At 38.9% G+C, this 24,689-nt stretch overlaps 2 protein-coding genes across 3 annotated transcripts; one reads left to right on the top strand and one right to left on the bottom strand.

Annotated features, from left to right (window-relative positions):
• Positions 1-295: 295 nt before the first annotated feature.
• On the bottom strand, positions 296-3,532 carry LOC137084794 (uncharacterized). The gene is made up of 2 exons (XM_067451261.1): positions 1,818-3,532; positions 296-1,346 (listed from the first exon to the last, which is right to left on the bottom strand). Exon 1 carries the CDS (start codon positions 3,495-3,497, stop codon positions 2,301-2,303), a length of 1,197 nt encoding a protein of 398 aa, XP_067307362.1. The 5' UTR covers positions 3,498-3,532; the 3' UTR covers positions 296-1,346; positions 1,818-2,300.
• An 8,953-nt stretch (positions 3,533-12,485) lies between these two features.
• On the top strand, positions 12,486-22,888 carry LOC137084786 (NLR family CARD domain-containing protein 3-like). 2 transcript variants are annotated; one of them, XM_067451253.1, is made up of 9 exons: positions 12,486-12,642; positions 12,847-12,937; positions 13,074-13,169; positions 13,472-13,576; positions 13,818-15,626; positions 15,979-16,152; positions 16,743-16,913; positions 18,211-18,389; positions 22,830-22,888. In XM_067451253.1, coding segments are annotated over exons 2-9 (2,586 nt in total). In that variant the 5' UTR covers positions 12,486-12,642; positions 12,847-12,887; the 3' UTR covers positions 22,832-22,888. The 2 variants fall into 2 exon arrangements, with proteins under 2 accessions (XP_067307354.1, XP_067307353.1); XM_067451252.1 differs by lacking the exon at positions 22,830-22,888 and adding an exon at positions 18,483-18,889 and having other exon boundaries at positions 12,487-12,642.
• The last annotated feature ends 1,801 nt before the right edge of the window (positions 22,889-24,689 follow it).

Below are 24,689 nucleotides of genomic sequence, written 5' to 3'. Positions count from 1 at the left end.
TCTTTTGGTACTAAATACTATTTGTGCAACAATTATTGTCAATAAATGACCACTTAAAATATTTTTCTTCTAATATTTGTATTTCTTCTAAAATTTATATAACAATTAGTGTAGTAATTAATATTAAAATAGAGAATTCCAATTCAAAGAGGCAAATTAGAGTCATTTTGTGGCTAAAAAATATTAATGTTTATTTGTAATGCCATTAGGTGCCTTATGGCTCTTTAATAAATATACATGTATCTAATCTAGTTGCTCAAAAATATATTGCAGTCTTTGTGTAACGCGCGTCGCGGCACAAGTACGACCCTCCCTCCCAACAGTGAATAACGGAAATGAGCAGAAAAGGAACACACTATCTCTAAATTTGGACCAGCGATCAGAAGAATCAGATTCGCTCAAGAGACTGTGTCAGCAACAATGGTAGAAGGAATGACGACAACACTGGCTGCATTAGAAACAGGCCAGTTGTATTAGGAAGATATTAATAATGCAATAATGATGATAATATCGGAGGTTCAATACATCAGAAACAATAAAGAAAAGAAAAAAAAGAAATAGTGACCAAAAAGGGGGTAATGGATAATAAAATAAATATAGGAATGAATGTATTCTTATAATCCCTATATTTTTAAATTTCTATTTAGTCTACTTATTATTTGTATATTTATTTTTGACCTATTTAGGTTCAAGCTAATAAAATTAACTGAATCTTATTTTCACCTATTAATTCAATTTGTTTCTAATTAGCTTAATTAATATTAGGAACAACTTTGGATTTGAGTATGAATACAATTTACCCCAAATTACATTGGAAATACTCTTTCACTCTGGCTCTTCAGAAAACAACAACAGAAATAAAATGAAACAAAATATATATAAAAACAAAATATAAAACAAAAGGACAGTGATAATAAAAGTGGAAAATCAGTAGACAACAAAAAAAAAAATCACAATGGATAAATCTTAATGCTCACGATACAGTCCCAATGTGGATTAGGGTTTCACTGGAGTTCAGCTCACGTTCGATGCTGTTTACACGAGATCCTTCTTCCGCAACTTAGTTCTGAGCAACACAGTTCAGGTCAGAAAAGCGAAGAAAAGACGTGTGCACAATCATACCATTCAGTTTCTTGGTTCTCGTAGCTCGATCCTTATATGGGCATGGCTCGCCAGTTCCTGCTTGCAAGAGTTACTCTCGAAGTGAAGCAGGGACAACACAGGTTCAAAAATCTTCTTTAGAGTTTGTCTAGTGTCCATCAAACGTGCAGCATCCGACTCAGGAAGCGATTAAGAAAATAGCAGAATAGAAGAGAAGAAAAGGGGAGCAAAGGAAAAAACCCAACCTTGCAAAAGACAAGGCCAAAAATACAGTTAGACAACTCTGTTCAAGATATACATCATCACTGCAGCTAATCTGCAAATTAACAACATTTTAACATATTTAACTCCATGTTCATTTAATATTAATACATCGAAATTGCATAGACATGCTAAGAGCATTTTTTAAAATGGCGCGCTTAGGCCTTGTTTGCTCGTATCACATGTGCGTCATCACCCGTCAGTTCACATAACTCAAATACACGACAAAAGACATTAAAATAACACTTTTAACTGCTTAAAGTGGTTTTTAAACTTGAACATTAGTTATTTTAACTAATTCACTCTATATTCCTCCGTTTTAAACAGAGGATTAGCTTCTATGCATCTTTTATGCACTACTGGACATAATATAACACATCTGATAATATAACACCATTTTCAGAACATGTATACAAGAAAATATCCGCAGTTGAGGGTTTAATCACTTCACTTACCAAGAGAATTCAAATGTTCTAGTTATGAAGTTTCTAATCAGGCGAAACTCCAACCTCTGGAAGTTTCTCTCTCCTCAGTAACAGTTGAATTAGCACCAGCCGTGACGATCGACTGACGACGTTCAATGCACACTCAAAATCTGTTTCTCTTTACACACTCACTAATTTATGTATTTTTTACTCGGTTTCTCCTTTCTTTTTCAGGACCGCGTTGGAACTGCAGCTTCTCTCATGCATCGAGCATTCTCTCCTGTACATCTCTCCCGCAAAGTCCCGATCATAGGGCGGGGCTAAATCTACACTCTCCTCATTGGTCTAAACTGCACTGTTTTATTTAAACATCAACTTTTCAAATGAATTTTATTTTTATTTATTTTTCTATTTCTCAATTGCTATTAAAATAAAGTACTGACTTTACATATTTGAGTGCTAGTTTTTATTCCCTTTTATATTTTATATTAACAGGGCTCTTGGTAACATGGGTTACACCCTCCCCTCCTGAATACATGCACGTCCCGCTGCATCTGCATATTTTTGGGGTTGAGTTACAACCACAGGCACAATATCAGCAGAAGCAACATCTGCCTCTAAAGAAGTGCTGAATGCAGCACTCAGACCTTGCAACAGAGATTGAATCACCACGGTAAGAGGGTTTCCCAATTGGGGATACTCAAGTCTTTTTGCAGGCTGTCTATCCCTTTGTGAACGCCTGGGAAACGCTCCTTGCTCAAACTCGGTGTCATTCACTTGTTCACTCTGATCATCTACAGCATTCATAGTTTCGCTCAGAACTGGACTCTCCCTATTCCTGTTCTCACCCTCACAATATGGTTCTATCTCAGTCTCTTGAGCAGGTAACTCACCTACTGATTCAGAGCAGAGATCCAATCCTTTATCGACGTGACCTAGCTCTAACTCATCTGAAGACGTTCCTACTCCACCTGACTCAGGTAAGCTTTCCTCTACATGTCTGCAATCAGGTAAGATTTCCTTTACAGGTTCTTCTAGACTATCCCTTGAAAACCTACAGGTAGGTAAACTCTCTACAACAGGTAGGCCAATTTTGACGCTCTGGGGTCTTGGGCAGGGTAATGGCTCAGGATTCACTAAAACTCGAGTTTCAAAGTTCGGCCTATCCCTAAACAGAGGACTAAGAAACTGATCATCCTCAGACCCAGAGCCCTCACACAAAGACTCTGGCTCTTGTAACTCATTATTTGTACAAGCTCTAGTCCTAGGCCTGCAAACTCTCTGCTTAGGCTGGTGCCCATGTTGATCTGACTGCAAAAATCCACAGGGCAACAACAAATCACGATGCAACGTCCTGAGAGGGCCGCTCTGTCCAACTGGCCGAACTGTGTACACTGGTAAATCTCCCGCTCTCTTAACTACTACTTGGACACCTTGCTCCCACTTGTCAGCGAGCTTATGCTTTCCCCGCAACCTAACATTACGCACGAGAACTCTATCACCCTCCTCCAAGGTAGAAGCAACTACACGTTCATCAAACCTTCTTTTGTTACGCTCTGCTAACTTAGCAGCGTTCCTCTTAGCTATCTCGTAGCTCTCTCGCAACCGGTCTTTTAAATCTTTCACGTACTGAGAGTGGGATTTCGCAGGAGGTTCTATTGGCAATCCGAAAGCCAAATCCACTGGCAAGCGAGGCAGCCGCCCAAACATAAGCTCATAAGGAGCATACCCAGTTGTATCGTTGCGCGTACAATTGTATGCATGTACTAAGGGCTTTACAAATTCTTTCCACTTGGACTTTTTCTCATTCTCCAAAGTTCCTAACATTTGGAGAAGTGTCCGAATGAAACGTTCAACCGGGTTGCCTCTAGGGTGGTAAGGTGTGGTACGAGTCTTTTGAATACCCGCAACATGACACAATTCCTTGATTGTGTGGGATTCGAAATCTGGCCCTTGGTCACTATGCAGCTTCTCAGGAAACCCATAATGTACCAAGAAATTTTCCCACAGACATTTTGCGACCGTACGAGCTGTTTGGTTCTGGGTCGGTATCGCAACGGCGTACTTCATGAAATGGTCGGTGATGACTAATATGTTCTTGGTATTGCTGTGGTCCGGTTCTAACGACAAAAAGTCCATACAGACCAACTCCAAAGGCCTACTGGTTTGAATGTTAACCAGAGGAGCAGCTCTGTCTGGAGGCGTTTTTCTGCGTACGCAGCGTTCACAAGTTTTGATCTTTTTTTCAACCGTTTGAGACATTTTAGGCCAGAAGAACCTGGACCTCACTAAGTCCAGGGTCCTCTCAATACCTAAGTGCCCCATATCATCGTGGAGGCTGCGCAACACTATCTCCCTTAGCCTAGCTGGTAGCACTAATTGATAATGAAGAGCCCCTTGTTCTTGTTTCCTCCTATACAGCACCCCATTCCTCAGTTCAAGCCGACTCCACTCCCTCAACCACAATACCATATCGGGTGGCTGACCCCTCAGAGTACCTGGCCTAGTCCCGTTCTTCATCCATTCAATCACTACTTCAAGCTCTGGATCTTTTTCTTGCCATTCTGCTAACATGGCCTCTGAGATGTTAGAGAGATCAGGAAGACCATGCTCAACCTCGTGTTGAAACTCATTCGGCAAAGCATCAACGCTATGAGTGAGCGATTCAACCAACGCAACTGGGGAGTGTGCCAAGCCGGGCAAACCAATCACCTGATGCCTCTGACAAATGGCATTCACCACATCCGCCATGAGAACCTCAGACCCGGTTTCAGGCTCCGCCAGGTGGTGAAGTGTAAACTGCTTGATCCGTTCTCTTTCTTTCTGAGAAATGAGATCATCCAAAGGCTCACCATGTGGACGCCGGGAAAGCCCGTCTGCGTCTTGGTTTTGACTCCCAGCCCTATATTGGAGCTTAAATGTATACGTTGACAAACTAGACAACCAACGGTAACTGGTGGCATCAAGCTTGGCTGAAGTTAGAATATATGTCAAGGGATTGCTATCCGTTATGACAGTAAACTCTGCACCGTAGAGGTAGTCGCTAAATTTGGAGGTGACTGCCCATTTTAGGGCCAAAAACTCTAGTTTGTGGGCAGGGTACCTACTTTCTCCTTTGGTCAATCCTCTACTGGCAAAGGCTATGACACGCATTTGCCCCTCCTGCTCCTGATATAAAGCTGCACCAAGCCCGGTGGTGCTGGCGTCAGTGTGAAGTATGTAGGGACACTTGGGGTTAGCAAAACCCAAAACAGGTGCAGATGTAAGCTTGCCAATTATAAAGTCAAAAGCACTCTGACAATCTGGAGTCCATCGATCACCAAACTCTTCTTTGGGGTTGAAGTATTCCGCACCCTTCTGTTTCCTATTACTACTCTTTCGGAGTGGAGGATATCCTGCCGTGAGGTCGGTGAGAGGTTTAGTGATCTTGGAGTAATCACGCACAAATCTCCGGTAGTACCCGGCAAAACCTAAAAAAGACCTCAACTCTTTTAGGTTTGTCGGCCTCGGCCAAGTCTTTAAGGCCTCAACTTTCGCCGGGTCAGTTTCTACCCCATATTGTGAGACTATATGGCCCAGATACCTCACTGATGTCTGGAAGAATCGACATTTTTCGGGTGATAATTTCAGCCCGTACTCCTTAAGTCGGTTAAGAACTTGCAACAACCGGGATTCATGCTCTTCTAGAGTCTTTGAAAAAACAATGAGGTCATCAACAAAGACTAGTACCTGTTTCCGGTGAAGATCACCCATGCACCGCTCCATCAATCTTTGGAACGTACTTGGCGCATTCGTAATTCCCTGGGGCATTCTATTGAATTCCCAGAATCCAAGAGGGCATACGAAAGCAGTCTTGCACTTATCAACCTCATCCATCTCAATTTGGTAGAACCCAGACTTTAAATCAAGCACCGAGAACCACTTTGAGCCTGTGAGTACAGAAAAGACGTCTTCCAGATTGGGCAAAGCGTATGCGTCTTTGATCGTCTGGTGATTCAACTTCCGAAAGTCGATACAGAGCCGTACCGAACCATCTTTCTTCCGGACTACCACTATGGGCGAAGAAAAAGGGGACTCAGACTCACGGATTACACCAGCCTCTAATAGTTCCTGAAGGTGTTTTCTCACAGCGTCAACGTCTTGGGGATGGATAGGTCGGGCTCTGTGTTTGAACGGTGTTTCATCATTCAACTTTATCTGATGTTTGATTCTCTCAGTGTGGCCGTAGTCAAGGTCGTGCAGGGAGAAGACTTCAGGCATGGAGTTCAGCAATTTTGATATCCTCTCTTTCCAGTCTGATGACAAGGGAGAGTCTCCGAAATCAAAGGTAAGATTGGCATGGTTATGTGCTGGTGACTCATCTTTGCTAAAATCCTGGGCTGTTTTCTCTATAACGCTTTGTATAGCATGGATCTCAGCCAATACGGCTTTAGGAGGGATAGTCAAGTCTGTCTGAGTACTATTTTTAAGCAGAACTGACAGCTGAGAGGAGCGTTTAGAAGGCAATGTGTGCACACAGCTCGCAACCATGAGGCCGCTTGGAAATGGAGCTGAAGGTGGCTCAAGAATTACCCACTTCTCCATACAGGGTTCCCGAAGCTGAACGTATCCATTCAGAACTACTGTGCTTCCAGCAGGCACAACTTCATGAAAATTCCCTACCAGCTTCACCTGTCCCAATGTTTCACTGCTGGTTTGCCTCCACCTTGCCTCAAGGACTTTAAGCACTGCCTGATATCCGTGGAGGCTCGAACGAGGGCTACTCTCTTTTTCCTTAATGCAATGGCTGTAAAGCACGTCCAGGGAGTTGGTTCCGACAAGAACTTGCGACAGACTCTTTAGATCGGGAACTATTAAAGCTAACGTGGGGACCTCGACTTCAATGCCTACGAACTCTCTAGGAAACTTTAAAGTCAGTTCAGTGTACCCCAAGTATGGTACGGTTTGCCCATTGGCTCCCTCCACTTCCAACAAATTTTCTAAGGACTTCAGCGGGTAATCAGACAAATGTGCCTCGTAGAACGATTGGGGAACTGTGGTAACCTGGGACCCTGTGTCTAGGAGGCAATCCACTTCTTTTCCATCAATAATGATCTGCGCAGTGCACTTAACTCCTACCAATCCCTTGGGCAGGCTTTTTAGCGGTGTCTTGTGACAGCTGCTCGTGACAGGCTCTTGCCTATAACATTTAGGGCGGATGCTTTTACACCTCGTCTCTGTATGCCCTGCTACAGAGACTTCCCTTAGTTTAAAGCCAAAGAAGAATGACCACGCAGCGAGTCCCATTGAGCCTGTTGCTCCCTCAACTTACGCCTCTTCTCCTCAACCTTTGCAGGGTTCGCAGCATTATCACAAGCAACGGCCAAATGCCCGTCCTCTCCGCATCTGAAACAATATCCAGGGCGAGGCCGATTGGTCATTGGTTGGGCCCTTCTAGCACTTTTACCAGTGTCTGTCTCTAACACATTCTGAGGTGGAAAATCTCTGGGATTAGCAGTCTCACGGGAGTATTCTCTATAACTCTTTTGAGCAACACTCTGAGCCTGCAGCTCAGCAACTTGTCGTCGCAGCTTAATGATTTCTGAATCCTCTGAATTTTCATGTCTCACTTCTTGGACCATGGATGCTTTCATATTGGCTACCTGAGTGCGCAACTCTTCCACTACTTTCCTTAAAGTGCTCAACTCTGCCTTCTCAGAGCACCCACTCAAGCGTTTCTGGCCTGGGGGTTGACCTAAGGTGGCAACTTGAGCCTGTACTTCAGCAAGTTGTGCCCTAAGGCGGTCAGTTTCAAATACGTCAGAATTTGGTATCTCATGTGAACAAGCTGAGACTTGCTGAGTGGCAATTCGTGGTCTCGGGTAGGTATTAGGAGCTTTTGACAACCCAAGGTACCTTTTCATGCGTTCTTCTTTGGAGGCATGCTTACTCTCCTCTGTTCGGATTAATACAACCAACTCAGCAAAGGTGGGTGGGTGAGCCTCCCTCCTTCCTAACTGAAGGCTGGTTATGAGACCATCTTCCCAACATCCTCTCATGAACTGTTTCAAGAGACAACGATCGTGATCTCTCTCCGCAATGCCTCCCCTCCTAATCGTTGTACTCAAAATAACGTGCAACCTATGCAAGAAGTCTGATGACCTTTCTCCCTGATTCTGTAAAGTGCCCATGAACTTGGCTAACAGTTCATCACCATCCTCTACAGAGCCATAGACTGACTCAAGCAACTCAAGATATACCGCCGGCAAAGCTGGGGGTCGTACGTGCTTTACTACATCTGCAGCTGGAGGCAACAAGCTATCTAAGATCCTTCGCGCTCTATGCAAGTCTGAAACCGACGGGTCACTTAACAGGAGATCTACACTTGCTCGCCATGTATCAAAATCAGGTTCATTTGGAGGACGCGGGCTCCTCCCTGAGAAAACCCTAAGTCGAACTGAGGTTTGCTGTACCATTGTGGCATCAGCCGTCTTCACTATGTGCTCTACTACCATTCTCTGAATACCCGGTGGGTCAGCAATGCTCGCAGCAAAAGTAGGGTTAGTAGTCACGGTAACACCATCAACAACGGTTTCTGAATTTGGGAAGGATATAGAGACCTCTCGTCTCTTGGTTGGGTCTTTTGATTCTGGGGTTCGCATTTCTAATGTTCCAGCAGAGGTCGACAAGGGCATCGGGGAACAAAACACAGGTTCTGGAACGATCGCTTCTACACTCTGAGAATCAAAGCTTGCATTTTGTGCTCTTTCTGGAGTATGGTTAGCGGAGTGGGCTCCCTGAAGTTTTTCTAACTCCTCCTGAAGCACATCTGAGAAAGGCTTCCCACTTCCCCTAGCAACGGCCTTCAATGTTTCAAGATACTCTTCAGTGACCTTACTACTAGCTGTCGGTTTACAGACGCTAGCCAGAGTTCGTACTTGGAATGTAACACTCGGGTTTGAGAGGCTTCCCAGGGTTAAGGGTAGCAAGGGTGTTAAATTCAGCATTGGAGTGCCGTGAGCATATTCTACAATACCATGGTGATGGAACTCAGAAGTTTGGTCATCAATTATCAAATTGCGTCTAATTGATCCATACTTTTGCAAGAATGTCTCTAGCTCGCTATCTGTCTCAGTTAACGTGAGACCTTTGATTATAAGCGCATTATCCACGTTGACGTTTTCTCTCTCTATGATTTCCATTATTGCGATGTAAGGTCAGCACTTTGTTTTTTTTTCAAATGGTCTAATTTTCTGCCTTTCCTACCACCGTCCTTGTTGCTAAGCAACAGTCTCCTGGCTGGCTCGCCAACTTTCTGTAACGCGCGTCGCGGCACAAGTACGACCCTCCCTCCCAACAGTGAATAACGGAAATGAGCAGAAAAGGAACACACTATCTCTAAATTTGGACCAGCGATCAGAAGAATCAGATTCGCTCAAGAGACTGTGTCAGCAACAATGGTAGAAGGAATGACGACAACACTGGCTGCATTAGAAACAGGCCAGTTGTATTAGGAAGATATTAATAATGCAATAATGATGATAATATCGGAGGTTCAATACATCAGAAACAATAAAGAAAAGAAAAAAAAGAAATAGTGACCAAAAAGGGGGTAATGGATAATAAAATAAATATAGGAATGAATGTATTCTTATAATCCCTATATTTTTAAATTTCTATTTAGTCTACTTATTATTTGTATATTTATTTTTGACCTATTTAGGTTCAAGCTAATAAAATTAACTGAATCTTATTTTCACCTATTAATTCAATTTGTTTCTAATTAGCTTAATTAATATTAGGAACAACTTTGGATTTGAGTATGAATACAATTTACCCCAAATTACATTGGAAATACTCTTTCACTCTGGCTCTTCAGAAAACAACAACAGAAATAAAATGAAACAAAATATATATAAAAACAAAATATAAAACAAAAGGACAGTGATAATAAAAGTGGAAAATCAGTAGACAACAAAAAAAAAATCACAATGGATAAATCTTAATGCTCACGATACAGTCCCAATGTGGATTAGGGTTTCACTGGAGTTCAGCTCACGTTCGATGCTGTTTACACGAGATCCTTCTTCCGCAACTTAGTTCTGAGCAACACAGTTCAGGTCAGAAAAGCGAAGAAAAGACGTGTGCACAATCATACCATTCAGTTTCTTGGTTCTCGTAGCTCGATCCTTATATGGGCATGGCTCGCCAGTTCCTGCTTGCAAGAGTTACTCTCGAAGTGAAGCAGGGACAACACAGGTTCAAAAATCTTCTTTAGAGTTTGTCTAGTGTCCATCAAACGTGCAGCATCCGACTCAGGAAGCGATTAAGAAAATAGCAGAATAGAAGAGAAGAAAAGGGGAGCAAAGGAAAAAACCCAACCTTGCAAAAGACAAGGCCAAAAATACAGTTAGACAACTCTGTTCAAGATATACATCATCACTGCAGCTAATCTGCAAATTAACAACATTTTAACATATTTAACTCCATGTTCATTTAATATTAATACATCGAAATTGCATAGACATGCTAAGAGCATTTTTTAAAATGGCGCGCTTAGGCCTTGTTTGCTCGTATCACATGTGCGTCATCACCCGTCAGTTCACATAACTCAAATACACGACAAAAGACATTAAAATAACACTTTTAACTGCTTAAAGTGGTTTTTAAACTTGAACATTAGTTATTTTAACTAATTCACTCTATATTCCTCCGTTTTAAACAGAGGATTAGCTTCTATGCATCTTTTATGCACTACTGGACATAATATAACACATCTGATAATATAACACCATTTTCAGAACATGTATACAAGAAAATATCCGCAGTTGAGGGTTTAATCACTTCACTTACCAAGAGAATTCAAATGTTCTAGTTATGAAGTTTCTAATCAGGCGAAACTCCAACCTCTGGAAGTTTCTCTCTCCTCAGTAACAGTTGAATTAGCACCAGCCGTGACGATCGACTGACGACGTTCAATGCACACTCAAAATCTGTTTCTCTTTACACACTCACTAATTTATGTATTTTTTACTCGGTTTCTCCTTTCTTTTTCAGGACCGCGTTGGAACTGCAGCTTCTCTCATGCATCGAGCATTCTCTCCTGTACATCTCTCCCGCAAAGTCCCGATCATAGGGCGGGGCTAAATCTACACTCTCCTCATTGGTCTAAACTGCACTGTTTTATTTAAACATCAACTTTTCAAATGAATTTTATTTTTATTTATTTTTCTATTTCTCAATTGCTATTAAAATAAAGTACTGACTTTACATATTTGAGTGCTAGTTTTTATTCCCTTTTATATTTTATATTAACAGGGCTCTTGGTAACATGGGTTACATTTGCATTCTAATAAATATTTAGATATGATGATTAAACACTAGATTTCTTTAAATGTGAAATTTCAAAACTTAAATAACTTGCATCCTAATCTTTTTAATGAATAATGATACTTATATAAGCAGTCACAAGTGAATATTAAGGAATGGCACATATAATTTGACCCAATAAATCTTTAAACTAGTGCCAAAACAAACATATTATTATGTACAGTATATATACTAGATATAAACTGATACTGAATCAAGATCAAAAGCATTACCCCCCCCCCCCCCCCCCCCCGCCCGGCCCCCCAAAAATCTCACTCCAACCTGAACTTAAAAGTTGGCAACCCTGTGAAAGCTAAAAGATGTTGGAAGTCAGCAATATCTCCCTCATACAGGTTGCAAATCAAAAATATGCATGTTCAGCTGTGAGTGAAAATGTAACGTGAATATGATGCCATCTTGTGGCATAGCCTATATGCTGCAGCTGTATTACGAGATGTGTCGGGCTGGCTTTATTTCATTAATAGCTACCATTATGCAATGAAGGTTGTAGCCTATAAGTTACCGTTTTACTATGTAGACCTATACGACAAATGAAAGCACTTGTGTAGTGGCTAACAGTTGGCTTGGCTATATGCATTTCAGTTATAACGTACGTAGAAGGTACGTTTTTAGCTGGCTTGTACCACCTGGCAAAAGTGGGGTCAGAAAAGGCACCTTAAACAAATGCAGAGACGTTAAATTCCTCCGGGCTGATGCTTGAATTTTGCCTGCTTTTTTGCCATTAATGCTGCAATGATTTGTTACGACTAAAATATGCCGCAAAACGCGCATCATCCAACTGGAGTTCATGGAGTAAATTATTGAAACACCCATGCGTTTTCTTCCCCGTATAATTTGCACCCACAAACGTCGTTGTGAACCGACATTCTCCTGTTAACGTCAAAAGCCAACGCAAGGGAGCAAATAACTTTCTCTTGTTTCTCGACATTTTGTATCTGCAGCAATTGTTGCGGCTGCTGTTGTTATAGCAACAAAAGACACCCTCGGGCATAGCCCTCGGGCCTCGGTTGCTATTATTGGGACGCAAATATAGCTAGAGGCCTAGATACATTTTATTTTTAATAAAACGGTTTTTGTCAACAAAGACGTTAGTGAATCCACTGTGTGTAGATGAGGTGTGGAACCATAAGAGGACTAACGTTACAAATGTTTGCGTTTTTATTATTTCACTATTTTACACAATTATTTTAATAATATAGCTTATCAATAGGCTATATTGTTTACATTACGCTGGCTTTAAATATTTTTTAAGGGGACGTCATCATTTTTTGTCCGCGTAACAAATAAAAAGTGAAAGTAATGATTAGAGTTGACGTTTCGCCATTTAAACAGCCAGATTCGACTCTATAGGATTATCAAAGCGCTTTATTGAAACCCTTATAAAAGCCAATAATTTTTTTGAAAAGCCATGAATTTACGTGAAACTAGCCTACTTGAGTTTAGAAAAGGCGGTGGATTTTGTGAATCGGAATAAATGTTGATCAAGGTGAGTTTTCATGTCACGAGACGCTTTACAGGTGACTTCCGCATTAATATGTGTTTAAAGTTTTTCGATTGTGAGGAAAGTAACATGGTTTTATTGTTGTCTGTGGTTTATTTTAGCATTTGTGTTAACATAAAACAAACTGTGATTCTTTGTGTTATTTGACTCTCGTGTTTCATGTTCATGTTTGTTTGTCATTTCCACCAGAGTCAGTGCTGGAGATCAGACTCTATTTGAACTGTTTAATCATGGATGACACACAAACATCCAGAGATGAAGATTTTTCTCCAGGATGCAGGTACTTTGAGTAAACTATTAAATCATTTTTAAATATATATATAGAAAATAATTAGACCATCCTGGTTTTGTTTAAAACTACCTTTTAAGAACTTATTAAAATTATTATTATTAAGTTATTTATTATTTATGTTAAGATCAGAACCAGAGCCCAGCAGTGTTTCTATGAGCAGTCAGGAGTCTATGGGTCATCCAGTAGATTTTAAGAGTGGAGATAAACAGACTGATCTCAGGTATGACATTTCTATTAAAAATATATGATCACAGTATGGCATGTTATGTTATCAGAATATTGTCAGTTATATATTCTACAATATATAAACAATATAGAACTATTTTTTAATGTAATAGTTCAATGCATATAGTGTTGCTCACACAGTGAGACATCTGTGAAAACACTCAGATATATGTTCATTTTTGTAATGACAGTGAAATGAAATGATCATGAAATGCCCTTAGTGATTGTTTTATTGATAAATGGGTAAATAATTTTTTGAATATGCTAATTATGTTTAACTTTTAAACTCTGCTATAGTTCAGCTCATCAGAAGATATCGAAGTCCAGCTCTGTGTCTATGAGGAGTGAGCCTTTAAATCAGCATTTAGATTTTAAGAGTGGAGAAACACAGGCTGGTCTCAGGTATAACATTTCAACAAAATAAATTATAGTATATATGAGATATATATGTATAATATATGTGTATATATAATATATGAGAGTAAAAAGACATTTAATAAATTATGTGATAATGTGTTATATTAATTTTCAAATGTAATCAAATGCATTATTAATAATAACTGACACATGTTTATCATTATACAGAAAACAAGACAAATTTACTCTTTAACCCATGTAATAATGTCGTATATTAATTTTACAGACATGAAGTCCTTAACACGTTTAGATCAAATCTGATTAAGAAGTTTGAGTGTCTGTATGAGGGAACAGCAACGCAGCGAAACCCAACACTCCTGAATGAGATCTACACAGAGCTCTACATCACAGAGAGTGAGAGTGGAGAGATCAGTAATGAACATGAGGTGAGACAGATTGAGATTCAATCCAGGAGAGCAACAACAGAGGACACACCTATCAAATGCAGTGACATCTTTAAACCTTTACCTGGACAAGACAAACCCATCAGAACTGTGCTGACAAAGGGAGTCGCTGGCATTGGAAAAACGGTCTCTGTGCAGAAGTTCATCCTGGACTGGGCTGAAGAGAAAGAGAATCAGGACGTCCAGCTCATATTTCCACTTCAGTTCAGAGAGCTCAACTTGATAAAGGACAAAACGCTCAGTCTTTCAGATCTTCTTCATGAGTTTTTCCCTGAAACAAAAGAAATGGAAATATCCAGTGACAAATATAAAGTGTTGTTCATCTTTGATGGTCTGGACGAGTGTCGTCTGTCTCTGGATTTTCAGAGCGATGTGAGGTTGTGTGATGTCAGGGAATCAGCCTCAGTGGACGTGCTGCTGACAAACCTCATTGCTGGGAATCTGCTTCCCTCTGCTCTCATCTGGATCACTTCCAGACCAGCAGCAGCTGATCTCGTCCCCTCTGAGTGTGTCCATCGAGTGACAGAGGTACGAGGCTTCAATGAGCCACAGAAGGAGGAATACTTCAGGAAGAGAATCAGTGATCAGAGTCTGGCCGACAGGATCATCTCACACCTGAAGTCCTCAAGGAGCCTCTACATCATGTGCCACATCCCAGTGTTCTGCTGGATCTCAGCCACTGTTCTAGAGAAGATGTTGAGCGAAGCAGAGAGTGGAGAGATTCCCAAGACTCTCACTCAAATGTACACACACTTCCTGATGACACAGATTAGCATCAAACATGAGAAGGACTATGAGAAGAACGTGACAGATGAAGACATGATCCTTAAACTGGGGAAACTGGCTTTTCAGCAGCTCGTGAAAGGCAATGTGATCTTCTACGAGGAAGACCTGAGAGAGTGTGGCATTAATGTGACAGAAGCATCAGTGTACTCAGGATTGTGCACTCAGATCTTCAGAGAAGAGTTTGGCTGGTATCAGGGGAAAGTCTTCTGCTTTGTTCATCTGAGCATTCAGGAACATCTAGCGGCTCTATATGTGCACCTCTCCTATACAAACAACAACATAAATGTGTTTGACCAAGTCACTAAACATAGATTGCAATCGAAAGTTAAGGATTGGTTTCAGTACAATTCATCAGAACATGCTTCATTATCTGAGCTGCATCAGAGAGCCGTGAATGTGGCTCTACAGAGTAAAAATGGACATCTGGACCTTTTCCTGCGGTTTCTTCTGGGTCTGTCAGTGGAGTCTCATCAGATTCTCCTACAAGGACTAATGAAACAGACAAGCAGCAGCTTTGACAGCAATGATGAAACAGTTGAGTACATCAAGAAGAAGATCAGGACCATTGACTCTCCAGAGAAATCCATCAGTCTGTTCCACTGTCTGAATGAACTGGGTGATCATTCACTAGTGGAGGAAATACAAACGAATCTGGAACCTGGAAGAATAAAGGAAGCCAAACTCTCTTCATCCCAGTGGTCAGCTGTAGTTTTTGTGTTGTTGACGTCAAAGACGAAGCTGGATGAGTTTGATATGAACAAATTTGTTGAAAGCAACAATGAAACCAAAAAACTAGAGGTTTTTAAGAAACTGCTGCCTGTGATTAAAGAATCCAGATCAGTTCGGTAAGTATCATTGAGAACAATCACGTCAAAATCATAAAAATAAGAGCTCATAAATATTCAGAGCTGCAGATGCTGTCAGAGTTTAGTGGTCCATATTTACATGTTTTCTACACAGTGGTTTATTAGTTAAAATAATTTTAATAATTGTAATGTTTAAGCCACTGACATGTGCTTAAATGTTTAAATATATGTTATAAATGTGTTATGCTCTGTGTCATTTTTGACATCAGTCCAATGATTCATTAAACATATTAATTTGTGCTTTAAGTTTGTACTTTCTCTTAAATAACGGATTCACTGCTGACCTGATCTGATCTGAAGTGAGAGAGTGAAGTGTCATTGTTCTCTACAGGTTGAGTTATTGTGGCGTCACAGGTGAAGGTTGTGCTGCTTTGGCTTCATCTCTGAGATCAAACCCCTCACACCTGAGAGAACTCAATCTGTCTTGGAATAAGCTAGGAGATTCTGGAGTCTCTATGCTCTCTGCTGTACTGAAGGATCCTCACTGTAAACTGGAGAAATTAGAGTAAGATCATATTTGACTCTGAATGTGAAGTATATTTGAAGTGTTCATTCTCTTTCTGGGTCTGTGAGTTCCGCGGATCGAGCTGAATATGATTGAACACATGAGCTACTCCTCAGTAACATCAGGACTGAGAGTTACACTGACATACACACTTTTTCATCACAATCAACATTTCAATCTCTTGACTTTAAACAGGCTCGGCTAAGAAATAAAGAACATGCTGGATTCATTCCTACTGTTCATTACATTCGTCTATCTGACTCTTTTTAAAACATAGTTTTTATTGTGAACTATAGGACAGTCGATAGATTTTTTTTAATTGCATACATATCATGAAATTAAGCATACATCATGTATCTTGTTTAGCACATTTATTTTATAATTTGGATAGGTAACCAAAAGTAAAATCAGATTGAAGTTTCTTAAGGTAAATTTTGGTGTCTTAATAATTATGTATAGTGATAATATCTGACCATATCTGTAACAAGACAGGTGTTTTGTTTTCATGCTTTGAAACATATTGATATGTGCTTTTTAGTTTGTACTTTCTCTTTAAATGATTCATTTCTAAATGGATCTGTTCTCTACAGGTTGAGGAATTGTGGTGTCACAGATGAAGGTTGTGCTGCTCTGGCTTCAGCTCTGAGATTAAACCCCTCACACCTGAGAGAACTGGATCTTTCTTGGAATAAACTTGGAGATTCAGTGAAGCTTCTCTGTGCTGCACTTGAAGATCCACACTGCAAACTGGAGATACTGGAGTAAGTTAATGTCTTATCGACAGTCATACATGTAAGGTGTGTCCTTTAATGTCAATTTCCCAACTAAAATCAGCTGAAGTTCATTTTTATAATTTACATTAACATTCAAACATTTACTGGAGCTTCAGTTGCTTCTGGTTGTTTGGTTAATAGGCCAAACTTTCAGATGAACATCAATGTGTAAAATAGTGAGTCAAAGCCTCTGTAACTTATGCATATCGCAGAGGTTTAGAGTTTAACAGGCATAAATGTTTAGTTTTAACTAGGGGTTTACGAAAATATTGGTACAGACTGAACGTAGACCTCAATTTGCCTCCATTATAAACCTACTCACTTAACATCCCAACGCCATCCGTGAGTGTTTAGAGTATTAATGTACTGTTATGTACTGTGAAATAAAACCTTTAAAACCTCATTTGAACCTTAAAAGCTAATGTTAAACCTAAAGGATACACATTCATATTTTTCCTTTACTTAGATTGGACAAATATTAAATAATAAATGTATTCCACTGTTTTGATTAATAGTTTTTTACACAGGTTTTAAAATGTGGTCTGTTGCTGTTTTTTATAACAGTTTTTCTAAATTAGATCTTGAATTGGAATATATAAGATTGTAACCCCTGTATAATGATTTATATTGTATCTCTAGATTCTTGGTGATAAACAGACCTAGTTTTAACTCACTGCAGTGATCAGGAAGACAGTAAATCACTTTAGCTTTCAACATTATAAGTGATGAAAGGAAAGGCCCTCAAAACCTTTAAAACCAAAAAGTGACTCAATTAAATGTGGTAGAATGAACACATTAGTTTGCTGGAGCAGCATTCAGAGTTTCAGTCTTTAGTAAAGGAAAGTTCAAGATTAAATACAAACACAAAGACCATCTCTATTTATTTCACCACATTTCTATTTAGTTTATATACTACCAGTGACACAATTAGTTGTTTGATCACAAGAGTTATATTAAATGAGATTACGTGTTGATCATGTAAAGCAAATGTCAAGTTGTTCATGTAAAGTTTATTAGAGGTGTAAGCGACTGTTTCTCCAGTCAGATCTGTCCTTATATCGTTATGAAATAATATCTCACATTCATCTGTGTGACTGTTCAGTTCTGAAGTACATGACAGTCTTAAACAGCTCAATTGAGCATCAAAATGCATAAATATCATTCTTTTAGCATCAGTGTGTGACAGTGCCTGTCATTATATCTCCTCTCCTGATCTGAGACCAGAGTGAACAACCAACTACAGACACTTAAACTACAAATCATATTGTGTCATTGTTCTCTACAGGTTGAGGTGTTGTGGCGTTACAGATGAAGGTTGTGCTGCTCTGGCCTCAGCTCTGAGATCAAACCCCTCACACCTGAGACATCTGAATCTGTCTGGAAATAATCTTGGACAAACAGGAGTAAAGTTTCTCTCGGATCTTAAGAATGATCCCCATTATAAACTGGAGAAACTATACCATTGTGAGTATTTTTTAAAGCTTTTTAACTAACCCAAGTTTACACCAGCAGTAATGTCCAATACTCAAATGTGACTGTGTGTGTGTTTTATTGTAGGACTCTCAGTATTTGACGTCGGTCCAGTTTCCTCAGGATCAGCTGATGGTGAATAAGGAGCCGCTACAGAGACTGAAGTCACAGAGACACACAGCGATCACACTGACGTGTGTGTGTGACTTCACACCAGTATCTTGTTTGCTTGTATCTTTTTGTGGGTCTTTTATTAGTTTCTCACAATGATCTATTAACAACTTGCACCTGAACTTGTATAAGAACTTATCTAACTTGTGTAATTTAAAGTGCCCCTATTATGCTATTTTAAAGTTTCCTAAATTAATTTTTTGAGGTCTCCTAAAACATGCATCAAAGTTTAAAAAAACACTTTAATTTCTTATAATATGCATTGCACAACGCCACATTTTTCTCAAACGATGATTCTCAAACGATTTGACGGATGAATCGGTCTCTAAGGGTGCGTTCACACTTGTAGTTCGGTTCGTTTGGTTCGTTTGGTCCGGACCAAAAAACAAAAACAAACATAATAGTCCTGGTCCGCTTAGCGTTCACACGGGCATTTTTAACAGCGAACCTAAAGTTACCGAACCAAAGGCACAGGGAGACGCTCACAACCTGATTGGTCGGCTTATATGACGTAGGAGCTCGCTTACCGAACATTCAGAACAATGCTGTGTGCGGATTACACGCGCGGGCATTTTATGCGTGTACATGGTATTATTTTTTACCAGAGAACTCATGAAGAGCTCATGAAATGTTCAAAACATTCAAAACAACGCTGTGTGCTGGATTAAACGCGATCATTTTATGCGTGTAACACATTTGGCATTATTTCTTACCAGAGAACTCATGAAGAGCTCATGAAATGTTCAAAACAACGCTGTGTGCTGATTAAACGCGATCATTTTATGCGTGTACATGTGGCATTATTTTTACCCGCTGAGAACTCATGAAGAGCTCATAAAATGTTCAAAACATTCAAAACAGCAGCAGGATTTCCTCCGTTGTGCAGAACAGAGACAGCCGCTGTCGTCTGCACCTGCTAATAATGGGCAACACAGGAACTTTGATGAGAAGAGCCAGGTATGCTTTTTGTGTGTTTTAGCATTTTCGAAACATGCTCGTCTGACCAAATATTGATGATCGAGGCTCTTCCTCGTTGCTCCAGGTTTGCCCTCTAATGTTAAAGTTACTCATTTTGGATACACCGATCTTTCCGCGTCGTCAAATCAGCTGCATTATGCGTCGCATCTTGTGACATTACGTCCGGTTTTTGGTCCGTTTACATGTCTTTGGTCCGTGTTGGGTTCATATATCAATCGAACCGCACCAGAGTTCGTTTGGAAGCGGACCGAGACCCATCTTTTTAGCGGTCTCGGTCCGCTTGTTTGGTGCGCACCAGAGTTCGGGTGGCAGCGTTCACATATGTTCAAATGAACCGCACTAACCGAGCAATCGCACCAGGGTTCGTTTTAATCGAACCAAACATGACAAGTGTGAACGCACCCTAAATCCCTCCTTTCCATGAGCTGCTCTGCTCTGATTGGCCAGATGCCCAGTCTGTTGTGATTGGTCTACCGCTTACAGCGCACCTCAGAAACAAAACATCCATTACCATTATTTGCTCTATCCTTTATCTTTATTTGTATTAAGAAAGACAGACAATCTGCATTAATAGACACAGTTTTAGGTAATAGTGGTCCACAACTTGTTGGCAATAACCATTACAGTAAGACAGTACAGTAATAATGTGAGTTAGCAATCCCACCTTGAATTCTGAGATTTGAGAAGCAGTCGTCAGTAAAGTGACATTTGTGATCGGGTCAAGCTGTTCGGGGCGGACAACATATAACTTAGGCTATTCTTCTGGGAGACAACAACTTTATTAATTGTTTCAACTTTACAGCTTTGCAGAACGTTTACATTCACAGACAGTGATATTACACACTGCATGAAAGGAAATATTCGAAAAAACATGATAGGGGCACTTTGACACTTACATTTTTCTGGGTACACTAGATATTGGTTACAATGTATAAAACAATATACACTACAAGAAGTGAATACACTAAAACACTATTTAAATCAACAAGTCATAAATAATGTGATTATTATATGTATTGTGCAATACAGATCGTTTATTATAATAGGAGAATGTGATACATTTATTAATATAACTTTTTTATTTGAATTATTACTTTCATTAAACTCAGGAAAAACTGTTACACATTTTATTTTGAGAAAATCAAGAGCCTGACTTCAGAAGAAATAGATGCTGTCAAAGGAAGGCCACAAAGTTATTTTACTGAAAATATATGTCTTAAAATACTAAATTTACCTATTTAAAATATATATATATATATATGACTATGTATTAAAGTTTACATCTAAATCTTTACAGTCTTTTTCACTGGTTTCTTGTGTTTTTCTTTCTTTCTTTCATCTGAACACAGTAAATAATTATCATGTAAGTACATATTCTTCCGTATGGAAAACATTTCTGAAGCCAGACTGGAGTTGGAGTTAGTTCTAGCTTAATAACAATTTGACAAAATATGTATTCCAAAGCCTGTTCTAGTCAGAAATTCAGTACCCAATAAGACTGATGTTCCTCATTTACCATCATTAACAGAAAATGGGTGTTATTTTACAGATGTTGAATTTTCAAGCCAAATAATCGGGAATTTACTGACAAGTGATGTAATACAATGAAAAATATACATTTGTATTTAAGGAAGAATTTTAGATTAATAAGTGCCTGAAATGCAAACTACTGTTTAATTTATTAAAAGACCCCCATTTAATAGAACACACCTTTGGCTCCTGATAAAACTCGTTTACTTTTACTTCCTCTTTATATCTTTGCCAACTTTTGGAACAAACTATTCCAGCTTCAGTTCAGACCATGTGTGTTTAATTACCGGAAAGCGTTGTTTTGTATGACCTAAAATGGAAAGAAATATTCTAACAAATAAAGCAAACATAAGCAAGGCCTAGTTTGTTTGTTATTATAATATTCTGAATATACATATCATAATAAAATAATGACTACCCATGCATGCACACAACAAAACAGCAAAATATCTCTAAAAAAAAAAAAGAAAAAATATCTCAGTGTATACAATGTATAATCTTATTTTATATATATATATATATATATATATATATATATATATATATATATATATATATATATATATATATATATATATAAAATATAAATCTAGCCTAAAATTGGAGTAGCTTATGTATCCTCTGTATGTATATTTGCTCATATTTATATATGTACCCTAAACGTAGGGAATGTTGAGAAAAGTGTCCTCATTTAAATATGTTTCAGACTCTTAGAAATTAGTCTGCCATGCTTTATTTGTGTTTTCAATAGTTTAAACAGTGAAATATTCATCATGTATTCATAAAATAAGCGTTAATTGAATGTCTCTTTATTATTTTTCTCAAAACGTTTTGTATCAGAGCATTGTATTTGCTGGCACACCCATAAATGACCTCCTGCCATCAAAACAATCAATCATTGGTGTTTCGTATTTGTTATAATACAATTATTATAAGGGAAACTATTGATACTATTCATGTCATATTTCCAAACCCCACCCAGATGCTCCTCTATAAACCCAAAGGGGTAAAAAGAAGAGGACAGACAGTAAAATAAAGACTCGAACAGACACTAATACTGTAAAACAAGTACAATTATTTGCCAGTGGTAAGAAAAATAATCCAAATGCAAACGGAAACAAGAATCTTTTACTTGCCCTCATTGGCAAATTAAGATTTTTTTAACATGACTAACATTAAATCAATAACTCTAACTTTCTCTTGCATCATTTCCACCAGAGTACGAGAAAATGGTTCACCGGAGAACTTTGTGGAGCGAGTGCTGAGATGTTTCTGGATCGTTCTCCTCCTGTAGCTGATGAGGTGAGCTTCATATATTGGCTTGATTATCCTTCTTTGGCTGTTTCATTCTGACAAAATGTTCATAGCATCTTCGCTGGTGAAGCATGCTCAAAACTCAAAGCATGAGCAGGTTTTGTGCAAGTGAACTGAAGAATTTGAGAATCTCTGAAGTAAAGAATCTCCTCCATGCCTACAGGAGGAAGAATCAGAAGAAAGATGGCCAGCATCGCAGCAGTATCAGTGTTTGTTACACTTCACGTTCCCACTTGTCATGGAAATAAAATAGGAAAATCTGTGAATCTGCTCTCTGCTTTTCTGGAGGATCCTCACTGTAAACGGCTGACGCTAAGGTAAGATCATATGAATCTGGCACATGACTTTAAACAGACTCAAGCACAACACAGTCAGAACTGAGAAATGTAGAACATGCTGGATTCATTCTTAAGGCCAGATATAGTCTGTGTTTTATTGTAGGACTCTCAGTATAGACGTCGGTCCAGTTCCCTCAGGATCACCTGATGGTGAATAAGGAGACTGAATACAGAGACACACAGCGATCACACTGATGTGTGTGTGTGTGTGTGTGTGTGTGTGTGTGTGTGTGTGTGTGTGTGTGTGTGTGTGTGTGTGTGTGTGTGTGTGTGTGTGTGTGTGTGTGTGTGTGTGTGTGTGTGTGTGTGTGTGTGTGTGTGTGTGTGTGTGTGTGTGTGTGTGTGTGTGTGTGTGTGTGTGTGTGTGTGTGTGTGTGTGTGTGTGTGTGTGTGAGTGTGTGTGTGTGTGTGTGTGTGTGTGACTTCACACCAGTTTCTCGTTTTATAGATAATGGCTAATGAACATGAGTGCTTAAAAAAACAATAGTTTTAAATTTGTTAGATATTGATTCCAACAGATGGTATAACACTCAAAATACATGCCAATCTATTAGAGGAAAGTGAAAAAACAAGCCATAGACAATATATTTATTGTGGAATACAGAGACAGTGTTGAGTTTACTAAGAGTCTGACCACAAAAGAGATAGATGTTGTAGATTTGTCTGTTAGCAGAAGGTGACAAATATAAGATTTATTTTTGTATATATTTTAGATAATTAATTGTATATAAATATTATTGTAACATATTGTATAATACATATTTTTTTAGTTTATAATTTATTTATTTTTATATGATGAGCTGTTAAAGTTTCCACCTAAATCATCCCATTCTTTTACTGGTGTCTTATTTTTCCTCCTGCCTCTGAGCAGTTCATTACTAATTGCAATATTAATCGTATTCCTCTTGATATCAAGTATTTCTAAAGCCAGCTACAAAAAGCAGTTATATATGACAGTCACTCTTGCTTAACTCCTCACTTTATATTAAAAGGAAAATAACTGCCTTCTGTCAAAGAAACTGAACAGAAATTATGAAATTAAATATTTTACTCTCCATTTGCATGGACATTTGTCTTTACCTCAGGACACTCTTAATAATTTAATTTAACCTTTATTTAACCAGGAAACGACACACTTCTAAACTACTTCATTTCCTCAAAATATACAGTATATTCTCTTCTTATAGATTTAGTCAAGTTTCAAACAGCTTTATTGGCATGGTGAAAGAAATATGTACATTGCCAAAGCATTAATAACATTAATAACATATATTAAAAATAATAAATAAAATAACAATAATAAAATAATAATATGAACAAAAAAAATCTAGAATAGAATATAACATGGAATACATTATTAAATAAACATAGCAATTCAAATGTTTAATCGTATAATATTATGAGCGTGGAGGTAGGTGATAGGACCTCACATATCCAGGTTTAAGCTTTCTCCGTGTATGGGAGTATGTCCATATTTGGTTTTGTATGGAAGTCTTTGTTAAATGGGGATAGAAGGTGGCCCTAATTTGTGGAAAATTAGGGTATGATGTTAGAAAATGTAGTTCTGTTTCCACTTGATTCTCTGTGCAGTGTTGGCACAGCCTGTCTTCATTTGTTATAGCCAGAACAGGTCTGTCTGTGTCTGCCAGTCTCTATGACGGAGAGTCTGTGTTCACTCAGTCTGCACATGCTCTGGACTTTTCTAAGATAGGGTCGGTCACTGTACTCCGGTGTTCTGCACATTCTCTGTTTAGGGCCATACAGCAATACTTTGGTGGGCTGTTGCGTCTGTCCGATGTTTTGGGTATTTTTCTTATTTGTTTTGGTCTGGCTAAGTTTTTATTCTCAGTCATGTATTGTTGTGTGTAGTCAGCTCTAAGGTCAATTAGCTGAGGTCGTTTCTTTCTGCCGTCAGCTCTTGGTAGTTCAGGGCTTTATGAAGGAGGGTCTATCATTATTTTTT

The sequence above is a fragment of the Pseudorasbora parva genome, chromosome 8 (genome assembly GCF_024679245.1).
Source record: "Pseudorasbora parva isolate DD20220531a chromosome 8, ASM2467924v1, whole genome shotgun sequence".
In the NCBI taxonomy this organism is placed as follows: Eukaryota; Metazoa; Chordata; class Actinopteri; order Cypriniformes; family Gobionidae; genus Pseudorasbora; species Pseudorasbora parva.
The sequence above is the reverse complement of the archived record's forward strand: the minus strand, read 5'-3'. Positions and strand labels throughout refer to the sequence as shown.

What these genes read in the sequence shown, in the direction of transcription:
- LOC137084794 (XM_067451261.1), bottom strand. Translation starts at nt 3,497, where the DNA reads ATGTTTGGGCGGCTGCCTCGCTTGCCAGTGGATTTGGCTTTCGGATTG.
- LOC137084786 (XM_067451253.1), top strand. Translation starts at nt 12,888, where the DNA reads ATGGATGACACACAAACATCCAGAGATGAAGATTTTTCTCCAGGATGC. An exon ending in GATTTTTCTCCAGGATGCAG is followed by an intron (nt 12,938 to 13,073) that starts GTACTTTGAGTA and finishes ATTTATGTTAAG; the next exon opens with ATCAGAACCAGAGCCCAGCA. An exon ending in TGTAAACTGGAGAAATTAGA is followed by an intron (nt 16,153 to 16,742) that starts GTAAGATCATAT and finishes TGTTCTCTACAG; the next exon opens with GTTGAGGAATTGTGGTGTCA.